Below are 18799 nucleotides of genomic sequence, written 5' to 3' on the forward strand. Positions count from 1 at the left end.
ATTTAGAGCGTCTACATGCGAGAGAAGATGCAGCAAAGAAGAGAAGTTAGGCTCATGATTCATTTCACTCCGATGGCCATCTTGGGTTTATTCCAACTTTAATTTGAATAAAATGGCTGCTCCTGTATTTGTTCTCTCCGTGCCTAAATGTGCCAATATCTGTGTTTTAGGATGACAAATGGGTGAGGTCCTCATGGGTCCACCTAAACCCAAGAACCCGGGACCCAACCCAGGTCCTGCACAGGTTCAGGATCCACGTTATATGTGATGAGTCAGGTCTATTATATCACTGTGAGTCCCGGGTTTAACATTATGTGTAATACCTGAGTGGATCCGAGACGACCCGACCATGATGATGGAAGTGTTGTTTGTGCATGAACATAAATTGTTGTCTGTGTCAGGTCTTCATGGGCCTCGGTCCCAGCTTGGGTCCGGTTCAGTTTCTTGGTCGTACATTTCAAGTATGTGGTATTTTCTAACTGTGTGTGAGCTCATAACATGAAGACTGAGTGACAAACTGATGATATCCAGAGGAATGTCTTAGTATATAGATCTTACCTGTGTGTCCACTGTCAGCACCCTCCAGCACCCCCCCAAACCTTGAAGGGACCGTGAACCATGAGATCAACAGGAGCGAGGCACACTTTGTTCTTCGTCCCAATTATCAGACCGCGAAAACAAATGTGTCAGAAATGAGACGTGGCTGAGCTATTGATCTGTTTATACTGATCTGTCTTTTCCTCTCCTCGCAGCATCTATTAGCGCCGGCTGCCTCTCTCCGTCTCTGACATGCCACAGCAGGGGCGGTACAGTGCAGGCCATTGACGTCACCGGAGGGCAGCGTCGCCGCAGATACCTGTCCTCTAACTGCTGACGGCACGTATTATTATGAGCTCCATTTTCATTCCAGTGTGGTGAACAAAACCAGACGGCCATGTAGATTAGCACAGATGGATGTTGTGATCGTCAGAGCGAGGAGATGCATGGGGTGAACGCAGGCCTTCGCTTTCCTCCACTGAAAATAAGCGGTGATGGAAAAAAAATCTTTCACTCGGGCAAAAACCCATGTTCAAAATCCACACGTTCTGTATGCTGATTATCAAACAACATGATCAGGGTTGTTATTACACTTTAATATCCCTTTATAGGCACATTTAAAATTTAAACACACAGTGTGTCATTTCTGCTGCAGTCAAAACAATGATAGCAAACAACACAGCTCGGTGACGTCATGAAGAAGTGTGGGATCGTGGGAGTTGTTGCCGATGAAGAGGTAATGTTTGTTTTATTCGCATCATGTTCGTCGACGTCCTTCCTCACTCTCCGACGTGTCATCTGGTGTTTCCATGGACGATTGTCAGACTTCCTACCTCGTCAGACTTATTGATCCTGAAAGTTAAAGAAACAACACCAGCAAAGTCACACAAATGCTAAGAGAGTTAGGTCAAATCAGAAAATGCGTGAATGGGATGAAATATGTTATCATGATACAGAATTAGATCTGAAAAAACAAACAGATTTTTCTTTTGTGATTATTGTTAAAGATCAAATATCTTCTCTGTGTGTAGAAGCACAGAGTCAACATCTGCAGGAAGGAACCACACATGATGAGAAAACCAAGGAGAGGAATCGTCCTCGATGAGAAATTATAACGGATGATGTTGGAAGTCGAGACGAGCTGAGCTTGGATTTACTTTTTGCCGTAGAGTCTTACAGGTTTTGTTTTTTCGTTGTAATTCATTTATTTATTTTTGCCAAATCTCAGATTGACTTTAACATTGACGTCGTCTCTTTTCTCATTTAAATAAGAAGGAAACTAGCCGTGTTTCCATGAAGCATTTTGAAGAATATCGCATTGGAAATTTTATGGAAATGGCAAAATTCAAAAAAGATTCCTCTAATATGCAAAATTACACTCAAAAATTTCAGATGACATTTTATGGAAACGTGGCTGCTGTCGGTCTGATCACTGCCTCCGTTCTGCGTCCTTGTCTCGAGAGGAAAGCGAAGGCGATGCCTCTTATCTAATGATCATTAAAGATAGTAAATGTGAAGAAAAGTCGGTGCTTGCAAGTTAAAATGAAGTGGAAACACCTCCAAAGTACAAACTAAGTGGAGGAGCAGTGATACTGAACAGTGTCAGCGAGGTGTTTCTCTGTTAGAGGTTGTTTGGTGGCTAAAAGACAAACTGAATATTACAGATCTGTCTGCATTTCCATGGCTGAAAGCACCTTTATGCTACAGTTGTTTGGATGCCTTTCCCCCTCTGGGATTACTCAACAAAAAGCTGTAAATATGCAAAGCAGATTAATTAGTTTCCCAAGGTCACTTGTACAGAAAAGGGCTCCATGTGTTAATAAATCAACGGTGTGTTACAGGAAATGTGATTTGTCTGCAGATGGATGAGTATCCGCAGATGAGTTTGCCGCACAGTTTTTTATTGATATTTGCTCGGGAGTTAACGAGGCTCTGTGCGAGGCTTCATTTGGCCAAAAAGTATTTCTGTTTAATCCACAGCCTTGGAAAAACCGCAAGGGTTGGAGTTGTTAGAGCATCTTAGTTCTGGTGGCTTTAACCGGAGGGCGTGCACGCTGCACCTCAAAGTCCACACTTCATTTGAATCCTGGTCCTAAAACCCTCTGCCAAACCAACAAACTCGGCGTGCTGACTCAAGACGGAGGCTTATTAGCGCTAATCCCTGGCAGCCCCCTGTGTTTGTATTATCAAGCAGGATTAGACTGATACCTGTGTGTCAGTTCACCAATACACTGGCCCCACTTTAACTTTTAAAACACCAACGAGTCAAATAATCCACCTGGGATGTGACGGCGTCCTCTCTGACGACGTCAGTCTGGAAAACCTGCAGCTACGTTTTAATTGGTCCTGCACGTCATTTGGATATTTCTTAAAAAACTGTTCTTTGACGTAAATGCAGTCATAAACATGCAGCATTTCACGTTCATGCGAACAGTGGATGTGATCAAATTTGTACCTCCTACGTATCATAGCAACACTCGTACAGTACGTTTCATATCATGTTCACATTACATGCATATCAGCTGACCTCCATGTGAGGAGGTGGATTGGATGATGGTGACATTAGGCCAAGCCAGAGACCACTGATTGAGACTGTGTTTCAACATCTGTAAGCATCAAACCGCTGGATACTTTACAGTAGACATCAGGACATTTTCCAGCCGTGTCTGTGGCAACAAAATTGGATATTTTGGACGAGAAATTGGGACATTTTCAGTCTCGTTTGTGGCGTCAACACTGTGTTTAAACAGGATTTTCTAACAATATGTTGTGATATTTTCCAGCCATGTCTTTGGCCACAAAAGCAGGTATTTTAAGCCAAAACATGATATTTTCCTGACCCTGAACAAGTGGTTTCGTGTCTAAACCTAGAGATAAGATAAAGTTTCAGCATATTTATGGTTTGCAGAAACGTACACTACCAATTCTGGTGATTGAGTTGGGCCACGATATCTGAGAGCCTGATCTCATGTTGAGAAATTGTTTTGTTCAACAAAAATCTTAAAATATATTATCACATAAACAACAGCATTAAATGTCACAAATGAATGAGCGGTTATGTCCATCAACACGTCAGTTCCTCAAAGAATTGTACTTCAAGTTAACCCTTAAATGCACACGGGCCACACTTAAAGGAACAGTTCCTTCAAAAACTAAAAAAAAATACTGTCATCATCTCCTCACCTCCATGTTCACTCCTGGAGCTTCACAGTGAAACAGCGCTGCAGCGTTGAACTGACTGACTGACTTTCCATCAGCATGAAGGTGAGTGGATAATGCCTGAGTTTTCATTTTTGGGTGAACTGTTCCTCTGCATGTTGCTTAAACTGCTTAAATGGGTTTATAATCTTGAACCAAACATCTTGATCAAACACAGTTAAATGGAGGCCTGCGTCTCCGCCTCATCCTTCAGCGGTGTTAAAATACCCTCAGACGAGTATGATCGAGTGAACGGGACACAACCCGCTTTAAATGGACCATTAAGGAGAATTAAGCGCATCATAATCGCAAGATACTGTAGCACATTACACGGAGCGGCTGATTAATTTCCCACATGTGGCTGCAAAATAAAAGACTTTCATCCAGAGAGAACTGGAGCTGAAGGTAATTACAAATATACCGAATTAAGCGATTCATTAGCTTATCCTGCTATGAAATATTTCACTAAAAGTTAATGATACAGCAACACTGAGATACCAGTCGTTTGCCCCACACGTGAAGACACATGTCAGTACTGCCCTCTGTTGGCCGGAGCGGCTCGTTGCAGGCGCTGACAGGTTTCCATCACATCACCGCAGGATGGTGCGTTTTTAAAACAGATGACTTCAGTAATGAGAGACGGCAGGAAGCTCCTGTGTTTACTACGCAGGAGGAGCGAGAGCCTCCACGAGCCCTCTGCACAGTGTAACTGTGTTAAAGAGTGGGGCTCAGGTTCAGATCAATGGTCACGCACTGACACGGTGTCAGACACACAAACACAAAGCGTGATATCAGGGGCTGTTTGATGGAGGCAGGAGTGTCAGATTGCAGAAACATCTCCTCGTTCAGTCCCTCCTGACAGGACGGAGACATAAATCCTAAATTCCACCAAACATCTGTTTGATTTCCTCCATTTTTCTGGGGGTTAATTATGCCGCATTGATCTCATGTTCAGCAGATAAAACTACAACTTGCAGATAATTGCTCCAGGGTACTTTGGGATCAATACTGTACCGACATATCAGGCTGTATTGGAAAGTCTGTGTATGGGTGATTGCTTTGCTACATCAATCCGGCTATAACAGAGAGCCATTTCCTAGCTGCTGTCCTGCCCTGCTTCTCTTTGTGTGCAAAGACTTCCAGCCACAAATTGAGGCAGATCTTTTTTTTTTTTTCCTCTCATTGTCCAGAAGTCCTGGAACATTTCAGGCATTTTGAAACTAAAACTTTTTCTCAAATCGTTTTTTTCACAGACGGCTGGAGGTTTCGGCCTGAGTGCTTTTTTTGGTGGGGATCTATGGATGTCCTCTGGGGACCGGAAGGCGAGCTCCTCGCCCTGGACGCAACATCAGGACTGAGAGGCTGCGATGGTAGATGATGGTAAGGAGATGGTGGTCACAGTTTTGTCTCGAAGGAGGTGGAGATAGCGCACGAGGGTGGGTTAGGTGGTTGTTCAGTGTGGGATCTGTAGCACTGCGTTTTTTACTGGTTTCTCTGGTCGGACAGTGGGCGGAAATTTTTCCTTCGGCTTCTCCTTCAGATTTCTGGACGTTCTCTGATGATTGAGAGATTTTAAACTTGTTGTTGATTCTTCAAAAATACAGACAAAGACACTTGATTGTGATTTGAAGGTAGGTGCTCGTCTCCATGTTTATATCTGCTTTGTGGAAATAACAACAGTTTATGTTTGGAGCTGGAGAGGAAGACGCGCTCAGATCATTTACTGAAGTAAGAGTAGCACCAACACAGTGTTACGATTAAAGGTGCACTTGTGTAGTTTTGGAGAAGACATTTTAAAATCTTTATTGACTTATTTTTCTTTTTTTTTCTGCCTTAACAAACTAAATAATCAAACTCTCTTTGTTTTCTTGACTGAATAAACAAACTGATCTTAAAGGACAAAACAATTTATACTGTTTTACTTGTTGTTTATATGTGGCGGACCCTGCCACCTTTCTGGCTTTAAACAGTGTTCTTATTTTTCCTCTGATAACAGCTTGTTTGTTCAGTTATGGAAAAAATACATATTTCTATTATTATTTTGTATTATTATTGGCTTTAAAAAATATTAGGAACAAAATATTTTTTAAGCACTTAAAAGAATAAAAGTCTTAAGAATAAAGAATAAAACACAAAACACAATAATATTATATATAATTTGATTGATTAATGCATGTATGATGTTAATGTCAGAGCTTTCCATACTGCTGCGCAGCTCATTTTATAATAATAAGGTCAAATCTTATCTGTCAATAATGTCAAGTATTGATTATTTGAAGCTGCAGAGTCACTAATGACTCAATTCATCAAATAAATGTAGTAAAGAGTCACATGAGGGACAGTAATTCTCTCTGGAATGAAGCATAAAATGGATTTACTCCAGTTGGGTACCGTACTTGAGTAAATGTACTTAGTTACTTTACACCACCTGTTGTTATGAGAGAGAAAATGTGTTTTTTCCATCATGCTGATAGTTGAAAAATCTAATTTTTAATGATTTACGAATTCCATTTTTGAAATGCTTTTGTCCTTTAAGCATCGGGATGATTAAAGGAACAGTTCACCCAAAATTGAAGGGTTCACTCATTATCTCCTCGCCCCCACGCTGCAGGAAAGTCCGGTGATATTTCTTCATCCTGGAGCTTCACAGCAAAATGTTTTAAAAGATAAAAAAACAACTGGGAGGAAAAAAAAACAAACATAAAATGGCTCCATACAGCTCGTCTTTCATTATTCACAACCTTTTTAAAAGCTGAACTCTTCGCTGTAGCTGCTCGGCTACAGGCGTTAGCATGCACGTGGGTGAAAATTTTCTTTTTTTTAAAATCAATTTGGGATCTCGGGGCTTCCAGAGAATCGAATTAAGTCGTGCGAGCTGCGTGGAGCCATTTTATGTTTTAGTTTTGGGATGTCAGTTGTTGAGGAGAGCGCTGCCAGGCTGTTTTGTAATGAAGCTCCACAAATGTTTTCCTCATCTGACTTTCCATCAGCCCGGCAGGGGGGCAGATAATGAACTTTGCCTGTGAAGTGGCTTCCTGATCACAGTTTTTGTGACGTATATCGCACATTATATATCATGTTATGGATAAAACGGCCTCAGAGAGACACGTCTCCCCTCACAGACTGATTGTTCCCCCCACAGAGGAGTCACCCTGGAGGCCATGCCGGGCAGCCCAGAGAACATCCCCCTGGGAGAGTGCACCCTCTCCGAGTCCAGGGACCAGCTGACGCCGCCGAGCCGCACCGAGAGCACCGTGTTCAGCCTGTCCCGCAGCGAGTCCCTCTGGACCACGGAGGTCCCTGAAAAGAGAAGCGAAGTCTACTGGTTCCCCATCCACATCATGTCCACCGGGGGCAGCTTCCTGGCGTGCGGCATCATCATCAGCGGCCTGTACTTCGCCGGCCACTGCAAGAAGGTCACCAACATCCTGGGACCGGCCCTGCTGTCCATCGGGCTGATGGTGTTCGTGGTGGGCGTGGTCCTGATCCCCATCACCAAGGAGAACAAGAAGAGGGCTAAGAGGAAGAAGGTACCCAGTTACTACAGGCAACCGATGTTCAACCTGTGACGATGCAACAACACTTCCTGTTCAGACCTGAGACACTTGGACTGGATTGAAATGATCCTTTTGCAGCATGGGAGCCTCTGTGGAAGCTAATTACTCAAAAGACTCCGCGTGGTGACATTAATGTTTATTCTCTGATTTACCAGGATTGACGACACTAAGCACTTATCTCAGTCTCAAAGCGTGCATGACAACATTTTGCATCCATAACCCGCGAAGCCGACGACCAAGAAGGTGAGAGCTCGAAGGACAACAATGAAATGCAATTATTCACACACAATTTAGCGAGGTTACTAGAAAGCAAACTGTCCTCGTGAATATTTATGAGGGTGGAGTGGACGAGGGGGACTTCCTAATGCTGTGTGGTGGTACAGTATATGCCAATTCATGAATAATTAAAGGTTGTGAGAGCTTATAATTGTCAGTTCCCGCTTTGCTTTGTCTCCTGCGCCTGCTGAAGTCCTTAATGTGGAACCGAGTCACTTTGAATCCGAGTGCGTTCATCCTCAAATGTATGTAAAAGGAAAAACAATTTGACTGCTGCGACCTGAAAGCACATTTTCATAGGATTTAAATATTATGGGGCCGGAAATTTCTAATTAACCCCTTCAGAAGCAGAGTCTGTAATGCACATGAAAAGGGGTATTCTCAGCCTCTGACAGTGCACGACTCTGACCTGCAGGACTGTATTTAAAGCAGCTATAATCAATACTGAGCTGATCACATGACTGCTTGTAATCTTAAATTTAAATCGCCTTCATTAGCTTCAGTTAACTAATCATTATCTACATAATCAGGATGACAACTGTGTGTGAAAATGTCTGCACACTTCAGTTGTTGTGGTGTCTTTTAAAACAAATTAAAACATTTTAGATTTGTGAATCCTCCAAATCAAAAATCTTAACTCGGTGGTTCCCAAACTTTTTCCTGCTGTTCCTGTGGTTTCTCTTCATGACTCGCCATTTTTACCGGTGAAGCCGAGGGTGAGATCTGCCTCATCGTATCTGCTCGTCTTTGTTTTTGATGCAGAACGTCAGTCCTGTCACAAACTTGTCCATGCTTAGGCAGTTCAGGTGCTGGTTCAGAGCCGGCTCCTACTCGTTTCAACAGCTCTCGGCCAGGAAGACTGGTTCCAGAGTGGCACCAACACTGAACCGCTTATGTCAGGGGCTGGGAACCAATTAAAATCACTTCTGACCGCCTTTTTTAAAGACCAGAGCTACTGTAGCCAGTTCTGACTCGTCCACGGGAGAATAAACAAATGATTTTCACTGCTGGGAAACTGATGACGTGTACAGTGACTGAATGACGTGACGCCACGGTGGCTTTCATTCCCGTGAAGAAGCAAACCGGTTCTTAAAAACATCTCCAATAGTTGTTTTATCTAAGAACAACAACATTTAGGTAAAATCGTCTGCTGAACCTGTGTAGAGCCACGTAATGTAGACATGAGCCGCACGTCGTCACCGGTGTGGACGTTTTGAGGGACACGAGGGGAAAAGTCTTCAAGTTTGATCATAAAATCTTATCTCAGCTGTGAAATATCAATTAAACCATCTTTGCTCACCACGTCTGAGCCTTTCTTAAAAATGTTGGTTTCTATTATCGGTTATTTTATCGGTATCGGCCACGAGAGTCAGATAATTATCAATTATCGTATCGGCTGAAAAAAATCCATGTCGCGCCTCCCTTTAGATGTAGGTGTTGCCTATATTTTCCTTTATATGTGTTGATTTTATTTTATTTCTAATAAAAATGTACTTTAATCTTCACATGTTTTGTTTTTAATAGCGGTAGACTATTGAAACTGAAATTACAAAGTAACTAGTGACTGAATATATCAAATAAATGTCGTGGAGAGGAAGTATAAAGTAGCAGCAAATGGAAAATACTCAAGTAAAGTACCTGGAAAAATGTACTCAAGAGCAGAACTTCAGTAAATTGTACACAAAGATTTGAATTTTTACTTCAAATGGAAATCAGTCTCCTCGATTTCCAGTAATCAGCATCGGCCCTGACAAATAAACGTGCTGTGTGACCTTCCCTGTCTGAAAAGGTCATGAAGGTGAATCCACTCAGACAGGCCGAAGACTTCCAGGTAACATAACAATCACCTGTCAGGCTCGTGATATCTACACGAGAAGGAGGAAGTGGGGATAAAAATCTGACATTAAGTGGTTCAACTTCAACATGTGATGGCTCCTGTGATAAATACAAACTGGTGTATAATAAAAACACAGACTACCTGCGTCACGCTGAGGCTGGATCATCTCTGTGCGCATGAATATCCACATTTGAAAGTCAAATCAGATGTTAAAACGTCCTGCAGCTCTGCTTTTATTTGCATCGTGACTTAAAGGTTTTTTTTTATTGAACTACCTGCTGCTGCCTGCAGTCAGTGTGTGCTCAGGTGTGTGTTCAGGTGACAGTGTGCGCAGTGAGGAACCACCCTGTTTGTCTCCTCTGTGAGGTGGGGCGTTGCTCTCCAGGTGCCTCAGCTCAGGTAACGCACATACATGAGGCATCCTCCCGTTATCCAGCAGCTGCACGGTGATGTGTCCAGCATGCAGATGCTCAGGTGTATCGGAGGCTGTGTGCCTTTGTTCCTCATGGCCGTCGCGTTTGATGTGGTCGGTCTGATCCTCCTCTTCGTCGGGATTTTCGCCAACCTGCGCGTCGACGGCCGCTTCTACGGAGACTTCTTGATCTACACCGGCGCGCTCGTCGTCTTCTTCAGCCTGGGCTGCTGGCTCATGTGGTACGTGGGCAACGTCCCGGTGTCGGAGGACGACGGCCTGAAGAAGACGAGCAGCATCGCGCAGTTGGCCAGGAAGCTCTCCGAGAGGTTGAGCCAGAAGCTGAAGCGGAGAGAGGACCGCGAGAGATGCGTCAGGGACGAGGAGTGCCACAGCCAGGTGGGCTCACCTGCGCGTAAAGCCAGCCGGGTGACGTGGGGCAAGTCCACGGCCTACCACAACGAAGGGTATGATGACAGTCTGGACTCGGAGGAGAAGACGGTGGAGGCAGAGAGAGAAGAAAAACTAGACATCTGAACTGGGTACCTTCATCTAAAACACGGTCTAATGTGTGACAGCTGCAGGAGAGACTCATATGAAGGAGGATGCTTCACACACTGACACTTTATTCCTCTTTTAAAGGTGCACTATGTAGTTTTGGAGTCAGAGGTGACGACACACTGAGCTAACACATCCAGAAGACGTCCAGTGGAGAGCCAGGATGAATGTTTGGGGGTTTTTTTTTTACACCATGTTTTGGTCATCGAGCCTTCATCAAGTAACGTTACGAGGTTGGATGAACAACATGTGGCAGATAAGTAGCTCTCCTGGTCAAGAACACGCCTCATGTAGACTACGGAGGTTGAGACCACGGGTTTTAAATCCTCCCTGTAGCTTCTGCTAAATTTGTCCGTCATAAAAACTTAACTTATCTGTAACTTAAGCTGAAAAAAAGTCTAAAATTACATCGTTAAAACTTTCATTTTGTCCCCTGTAAGGATGTGACTTGGACATCGATAGTGAAAAACTTCTCCACTGGATGTCATATTTATTTTTTCCATAAGTGAATAAACGAGCTGTTCTCAGAGGAAAATAAGGTCCACACAACACTGTTTGGAGTTAGAAAGGTGGCAGGGTCCGCCACATGTAAACAAAGCAAAACAGCATGAAAGTGTGTTGTCCTTTAAGCTCAGTTTGTTTATTCTGTCGTGAAAACAAATAGAGTTTGTTTATTTAGGGAGGAGGAAAAAAAAATCAGTCAGTGAAGATCTTATAGTGTCGTCCTCAAAACGACGTACTGCTCCTTTAAAAAATGATATTTATAGCCAGGGGGTCAAAGGTCTCAACATTTCTGTTATTTTTATGTCGCAGGTCTGTGATTTCAGAGGGACGTTTCCTAAAAAAAGAGAATCTGGTTTTATTTTTAGGTCATAACGAGCCACAGTTCATTTGGTGCACTCTCAATTAATCAATCTCAATTCGTTGTGACCTACTGAGGGTTGAGTCGGAGCGCAGCAGCAGAGCAACACATGTGAAACTGGGCTACGGGAGCGCTGTCAGCTGCTTCGATCATCAGGGTTTTATCGTTTTAAGTCATTTTTCCAAGCAAAAACATGTCAAACATTGTTCCAGCTTCTTTTAAATGTGAGGATTTGCTGGACTGTTGGTCGGACAAATGAAGCGGTCTGAAGACGTCGCATCGGGATGAGCGGGGACACTGTGATGAGCTTTTCTTTTGGACAATTTATCGACTTGTTCGATTAATCGTGTAAATACTTGGCAGATTACTCACTTAATGAAATAATGGTGAATGAAATGTAATTTAGACGATCTGAGAGACGTGAGACACTTTGTCAATTTTTGTTTGGGAGCTTTCAAAGACCAGCAGACATTCAGACAAACAAGTAAATAAACGGAGCAGTTGAGGAAAAGTCCTTCAATTTTCTCCCATATTACATCATAATTCTGTATTTTTATTTTATTTATTCGACTGTCTTCTTGTATTTTTATGTGCACTTTATTTCCAAATGTCAGACCAGACTTCTCCACTCCATGTTGAACTGGTTCTGTTCCAGTTACCAGTTGGAGCATTTGGACCTTAAATAAACTGGTAATAGCAGTTTTTCCTTGACTTAAAGTGGGCGTGTCATATTGTTCAGGTCGTGGGAAACACGGGCTGGTTCACCTCGTAGCACCAAGAATCTTGAGCAGAACCGGTTCAGTCACCAGAGCGTGTCCACGTTCACCAAGTGGTTTCTGGTCATTTAATTAATTTTTAAACGTGTTGATTAATATTCTGCTCACCACTGAAGCACGGTGGACCTGAAGTCAACACTTTAATTATTCAAAGCTTGTGGACCTTTAATTATTTCAGGTTAGATTTGTGTTTTTTTTAATCAAATCAATAAAATTATACTTAATCAAGTTAATTCACGTCTTCTAAATACTCACACAGAGAATGAGACGAACATTTGAATCAATCAATAAGGACCAACAGCATTTTTGGCCCAAAGCCAATCAGTCTTTTTTATTTGTTTGTTTTCTTCTTGTTGTTGTTGTTGCAGGAGCGTATTGATTAACACTCAGCGGTCACTTCCCTTATTTCGAGTAGACGTACACAGTAATGTGATCCAACACAACAGCTCTGCCATGATTTCTGCTTTTACGAAGCTTATTTTTGACGTTGAAAGGTGATAATTCGTCTCAGTGGACGACGTTTCTAATATTCTGCCTCTCTCAGGTCTGTAAATAGGGTGGACAAAATATTAGAAACACCTCTGACCACTTTAAACTACAACCTCAGTGATAAACATACAGTGTCTTTGCAGTTACAAAATATCTAAATACACGACTTCTGTGTCCTCGGTGGTTCATGAAGGCCGGAACAAACCTCCAGTTTTCAGAGGAAATGTTCCTCATTTCACATTTGTTTATACTCACACATGTTCCTCAGACATTTAACATATTTTACGCTCGTTTTAGCTGCTACTGGACTGAAAACAGTCAAGTCATGCTCCTCTTTGATTTGCTGTCAAAGCAACACAAACACTGGTCCGACTGGTTTCTCTCTGCGGTGTAGTGTTGGTTAAACAAACCTGAAAGCCTTCAGCAGAGGATCATGTGACGTGGGGACTGTGTATCCACCGAGATGACTACAGAGTCTCAACCAGTGATCCACACATTGGTCTCACGCCTTATGCAAATGTCACAGCTCTGCAGAGCGAGCCTTGACTGACAGCTTAATGCACTTTAATCAAACTCCCGGACAAAGTTACAGTAAATAAAAATTCATCTCCGCTGTGTACACCGGCTCCGGGAGGGCAGGACAGTAAGTCAAAAGCGGCGGAGCAGAGACAAATAGTGGCAGATTAACAGGTCAAACAAGGTCCTCGGAGAGAAGTTTCCATTACGTGCATTTCCTCTTTGTGACAGTCGCTTCACAATAGGTGTCGTTATTGTCGCGGTGCATGAACCGTGGACTGTTAAATATTTAGGGAGCGCTTGAATGCAGCGTATCCACCCTGCAGAGCTGCTCCCAAGATAAATATAAAAAGGGTAAATATACTTCCAGGGGTAAAAAATCTCTGAACTCGGTGGGAGAGGAGTGAAAGAGGAAGCTCTGACAGGCTGGTAAAGCTGCTAAAAAGATGCACGTTGGTTTCATTAGCCGAACACAGAGATCTCAGGGGGGTCCCAATTAATTATCCCAGGCTTATCGCTGTGACGACGCTGGGCTCGATGGCGGCTGATTGTGAAATATATGTGCATAAATCTGCCACACGGGTTACAGACAATGGGGTTGATGTGTCGCATTAATGTCATGAGAGGTGCAAAACAAGTCGGTCCTGCACAGGAATGAAGATGGACCGTGTGACAGCTAATTGCGGCTCAGCCCGTCATTGTGGTTGGATACCAGTCTTGCCACTAAGTCTTGTGCTATGATGGAAATGTGAGGCGTGCTGAGTGAAACAGAATGATCCACATGACAGCAGAGCACTTTACCCGAGAGACTCACTCCTGTCAGACCTTCAGACATCGCCCGACTCACCCGGCCCGGCCATGGAGGAAGGGAAGGCCACCGCCTTCTTCCTCTCGCTGGCTGTGATTATGGACGTTGTCGGCCTCATCCTCTTCTTCACCGGGATCTTCGCGCCTTTGAGCTTCTGGGACTTCTTCGTGCTGTCCGGGCCTCTGCTGATCTTCCTCAGCCTCGTCTTCTGGATATTCTGGTACTTGGGGAACCTCAGAGTGTCTGAGGAGGAGCTCAACATCAAGAAACGGGACATCCTGTGACTTCAAAATGAAGCTGGACTGAACTCAAATCAGGAGTATGCTGGCGCTGTGGAAGGAAACAGGCGGGTCTGACAGAAGCTTCATCAAAAATCATGAGTTTTGTGTGAGACCTGTGGCTCTCCCAACCCCCCTGAGGTGTTTGCCTCTGTGAAGGAAATGTGATAAATCCAAATCCAGGCACGACCAGGAACACATTTGACTAATCCCAGGAGATAAAAAAAAAAACTGCTCCATCCTTTGACTTGAGGGAAAACAACTTGTCATGTTGTGTACAGACAGCAGTGACTCCTGGACTCTGTTGAAGTGGAAAATGTTTTTCTCAGCACTTTGATTTGTGGGAAGGTTTTACACACTGCACCACGATGATACGTCTGCCTTATTTATCCCATTACTAACACGTACGCACATTGTGAGTTGATATTTATTATGTAATGTCTCTGCACATGTCATGTAAAGAAGGAAACGCTTTGAAATTAATCACTAAACATGCTTTAAAATGACCTGTTGTTGTTGGTTTTATTTATTTCAGTTTCTTTATGTTGCAGTTTTATGTTTCTTTAGGTTCAACGCTGTGCTTAAGCTCTGGTTAGGTTTAGGCACAAGAAAAACTTGGTTAGGGTTCGGAAAACATCACGTTTTGGCTTAGAAATAACTGTTTTGGTCACCAGAAACACGGCTGGAGATGTCAGGAGGTTTCATGAGTAAAAAAAATGGTTATATCGCTACAAACGGAGCTGGAGACGTCCTGAGCTCACGTTCAAAATATCTGTTTTTTGTCACCATGAACTCGGCTGGTTTGGCCCAATTTCTCATCAAAAACATCACATTTTTGTCGACAAAAACACGGCTGGAAATGTCCCAAGTTGAAGACGCAAACAGAGCTGGAGACGGCCCGGCTTCCCGTCAAAAACACCAGGTTCTGTTGACACAAGCCGGCGGGAGTTGTCCCGAGGTCTCTTTAAATATATTCAGTGGTGTCAGACTTAGTTAAACCACCCTGGCTCCTCAAAAACATGTCAATATGGTACGTAGCCTGTGACAAATTTGACAAATGTTAACAGATCTGTGGTTTGCACAAACGTTATCTGTGTTAATTTCTTTCTGGTGACTTAAGAAACAGGCAACAAATGACATTAAGACAGTGAATTCAGTGAAATCAGTGAAATCAGTGATCAGAAACAGGACATTCAGTGCCCAAATAATCTTTATTCCCATTTCTTCTCATCTTCCATCCTTATCAAATAATCAAGTTTAGGGTGTAAACACTTTAAAGCACTTTGAACAAAGACCGTGTGGGTTAAATGTTCTTTGTGAAGCTGCTCCTTTGTATGAACTAACCAAACAGGCACTGTCGGTTTGTGCTCGGGGGTTATTTTAGTCAGATCCACCCAGTGCGGAAAGAATAAACATCACTCTAACAGGCAAAGCTACTGAGGTGTGTAGAGACGGGAAACTTGTTTCTTCACGAAGTCTCGCTGCAGCTGCAGCACCTATAATCTGCCAAAACCTTTTTGCCAATTAGCAGTTTTCCCCCTCGAGTAAAAACACACCGCAGCGATGTGCGCTTCAGTTTGTTCACCACAACAGCCAGCGAGCAGGCTGAAACTAATACTCCTCCTCCAACTCTTCCCAGCCTTAATCAGCACTCAAGGCACCATTAGCTCCCTCAGACATGGGGAGTGTTATTAATGTGTCCATTTGGTTCCTGCCCCTGAGAGAGGAAATGGAGGAGAGGCGTAATGGCTCTCTCCCTCTACAAAGATATGGAAACCCTGCTGCTCAGCCCCTCACCCCCCCGCGGGATGCCGCCCTCACTGTTGTGCTCAAATCCCCAAGTTGTCCTCACTGTATATGTCATTACAACCTTAATCACAAGTGCACTCGTCAGTGCATTATAGTGTTTTCCCGTGAGAGACGCAGTTGAGCTGATGTACATCCTGGTGGGTCGTAGCTCAGCTCAAATAACGCAGCATGATGCAGCATATTGTACACTGTAAGGTTGTGAATCCCAATCATGTGGTTGCAGAGAGCTTTGACTTCCCATTAGCCGTGCCACAGCGGTCACTGCTCTTCCTGGATTGTAGTAAAAACTGGACTGACTGTCACCAGTCGACACACGAGTGCTTTAAAGTACTCAGTAAAAACACAGACGGGTCCTTCAAACAAATTTGTGTCAAAGGTTTTTAATATTTCAGATGTGTGTTTCCAAACAGCTTCATTGAAATAATCATGATATGAATTATTACCTGAGATTATTTATTTAAAAAGTGCGATCAATCTCTCATTAATAAACAGATAAATGCTGGTGTGCTCTGGCCTCTTGGCAGGCGATGAAGTGATGATGTCCATCACTCCGCTGCTCTCTGCGTGAACACCACTTCAGCCCTCACAGCTTAAAATGGCTGGTGAGTTCATGATGTCATCTCTGCAGGATTGTGACGGTGCATGTCTCCCTCCAGTGGTCGGCAGAGGTCGAGGTTAATGTGGCTGATTCTTCAGGGGCAGTTCAACTGTTTCTGTACGCATCAATGAGGAAAAATGATGAAATAAAACCAAATTATTCTGTTTTGTGTCAGAACTTTGGACTGTTTCTGCTTCTGTCTTACTTTGTTTGTTTAAATGAACTCATGAACTCAATCTGCAGCATGAAGACTCAAATCAAAAGTGTTTTTTTAAAGGAATCGCCCTTTTTAACAACATCCACAGTTTCTTAATTTACTGGGAGAAAGATGCTTTTATTTAACAGGTAAGCTGCTTGTTGGTTTTAAGGTTTATTCAGACACATTTCCACACAAGTGGAGAATAAACTGCATGTAATCATAGAAAATAATGCATATCACTGGATATGAAGGCATTGCATTAAGAATAAGAATTAACATGCTGTTTGTGGTATGAGGAGAAAATCACCATTTATATTAACACATGAAGAAAAATAACCCAAAAGTCCAAATAAAATCCAGAAGAGGAAAGATAACCTGCCACCTGATCACCAGAATAAATGCTGGCAATGTACATTTCTGCAAACTGCGGATATGTTTATGTTTCTTTAAGTTCAATTTTCAATGTTATATGTGGACAAAAACCACATGGTTTGATTAATTTGATAATTGATTATTCGGTTTGAGTAATTTTTTAAAGAAAAAAGAAGAATCTAGCTTCTTAAATGTGAGTATTTTCCTCCTGTATGACAGTAAACTGGATATCTTTTGGGTTGTGTACAAAATACTTGAGGACGTCATCTCAGTCAACATTTTTCATCATTTTTGACATTTAAAGACCAAAAAACGACCTGATTAATCAAGAAAATAATCAGCAGATTGATCTACAGTGAAAGTTATTATTAGTTGCAGCCATAGATGGGTCAGTGCAACGTACGGTTTTAGGGAGGAAGCTTAAAAATAATAATAATAAACTAATAATATTGATTAGTCGATATTACAAGTTCATGGAGCCCAAAGTTAAGTATTAAAATGTGCTCAAAAGCCAAAAACATTTAATCTACAATCAGTTAAAACAGACTAAAGTTAAAATTTAACAAGCTGGGTGTAAAGTCTTTGACACTGTTACACAATAAATGAATTAAACGATTAATATCTGATAAAAAACTGTTGCCGCACATAACATAAAATCCTGTATCCAATTTGTATCATTATTCCCACAAACAGAAAAATTAAGTCTTGTTTTATTTGTATTTATTTTTTTTATTTAATAATTTATTTAATCAAACCAGACTCCAGCTTGCTGTTTGTTTGCTCTCTCCGGGTCATCAGTCTGATGCTAACTAACCTTCCTCCATGCTGCTTTCAATGACAACCTGTTAACGCCTGCTCATTAGTTCCCACCTTGTCAGAGGTGTTATCATCTGTGATAGAGGGCCTCGGCTGGTCACACGCGCACACACACACACACACACACACACACCACTTCCGCAGAGACAGTCCCACAGTGTTTACAAACAAGTGGCCTACAGATGGCAGGGTCACTCACCCTGATGATAACAAGGCGTGCAGACAGACAGACAGCCCGGGCAGACAGACCTGCAGCCCCGGCAGGCTGACATGATGCAGCTCTGTCCGTCTGCCCTTCTGTCTGTCTGTCTGTCAAGGCAACACGGCGTGTTTGCACTGATTACAGCCTGTAACGTGGATTTAAAAAGACATCTAACCTCATCATTATAGAGCAGCAAGGTGCTGCAAAGGGGGCGACGTGGGAAACCAGGCATGGATTCTGTAGTGGAGCAGGACGACCATCATGCACTGTGTCTTTACGCTGCTGCGACGTGGAGACCGTTTGGAGCCGAATCCTGCAAAATGACCACATACGTGTGTTTGTTTCTTCATTTTAATACGTGATCAGTCAGTGATATCGATGCATGGTCACAGATAATCGATAATCTTTCGCTGCGGTGATTATTGTGACTGATAGCACGTGTAAACTCGCCGCTCCACTCCTTCTCTGTGCGCTTGGAAAAAGTCCACTCCGCCTCTTAGTTCTCGCCAGGCAGCATATGCGCGTATCGCTACTCACCAACCGACCTTGAATGTGTCCTCGGATTAATTCTCGCCCGTGATTGGTCGCAGTCGCGGAGCTGCAACAGCTTACTGGATTCTCATTGGTGGAGCGCGCTGTCTGTCAAGTCATATCCGCCTCCTGCTTCGTTTGGTTGGATCTCTCCGCTACCCTTTCTCT

General features: G+C 43.0%; 2 protein-coding genes across 3 annotated transcripts; both read left to right on the forward strand.

Annotated features, from left to right (window-relative positions):
* The first annotated feature begins 3753 nt into the window (after positions 1 to 3753).
* pirt (phosphoinositide interacting regulator of transient receptor potential channels) lies at positions 3754 to 7863 on the forward strand. 2 transcript variants are annotated; one of them, XM_084370489.1, is made up of 3 exons: positions 3754 to 3801; positions 4989 to 5115; positions 6878 to 7863. In XM_084370489.1, exon 3 carries the CDS (start codon positions 6897 to 6899, stop codon positions 7302 to 7304), a length of 408 nt encoding a protein of 135 aa, XP_084226615.1. In that variant the 5' UTR covers positions 3754 to 3801; positions 4989 to 5115; positions 6878 to 6896; the 3' UTR covers positions 7305 to 7863. The 2 variants fall into 2 exon arrangements, with proteins under 2 accessions (XP_084226615.1, XP_084226616.1); XM_084370490.1 differs by lacking the exons at positions 3754 to 3801; positions 4989 to 5115 and adding an exon at positions 5293 to 5366.
* Positions 7864 to 9808: 1945 nt separating this feature from the next.
* Positions 9809 to 12570, forward strand: tmem238l (transmembrane protein 238 like). Its single transcript, XM_084371199.1, has one exon. The coding sequence runs from the start codon at positions 9818 to 9820 to the stop codon at positions 10352 to 10354; it is 537 nt and encodes a 178-aa protein (XP_084227325.1). The 5' UTR covers positions 9809 to 9817; the 3' UTR covers positions 10355 to 12570.
* The last annotated feature ends 6229 nt before the right edge of the window (positions 12571 to 18799 follow it).

This window comes from Pagrus pagrus, assembly GCF_965226575.1.
Source record: "Pagrus pagrus genome assembly, chromosome: 13".
Lineage (NCBI taxonomy): Eukaryota > Metazoa > Chordata > Actinopteri > Spariformes > Sparidae > Pagrus > Pagrus pagrus.

Excerpts from the sequence above, each read along its gene's own strand:
- tmem238l (XM_084371199.1), top strand. The coding sequence starts at position 9,818 with ATGAGGCATCCTCCCGTTATCCAGCAGCTGCACGGTGATGTGTCCAGC.
- pirt (XM_084370489.1), top strand. The coding sequence starts at position 6,897 with ATGCCGGGCAGCCCAGAGAACATCCCCCTGGGAGAGTGCACCCTCTCC.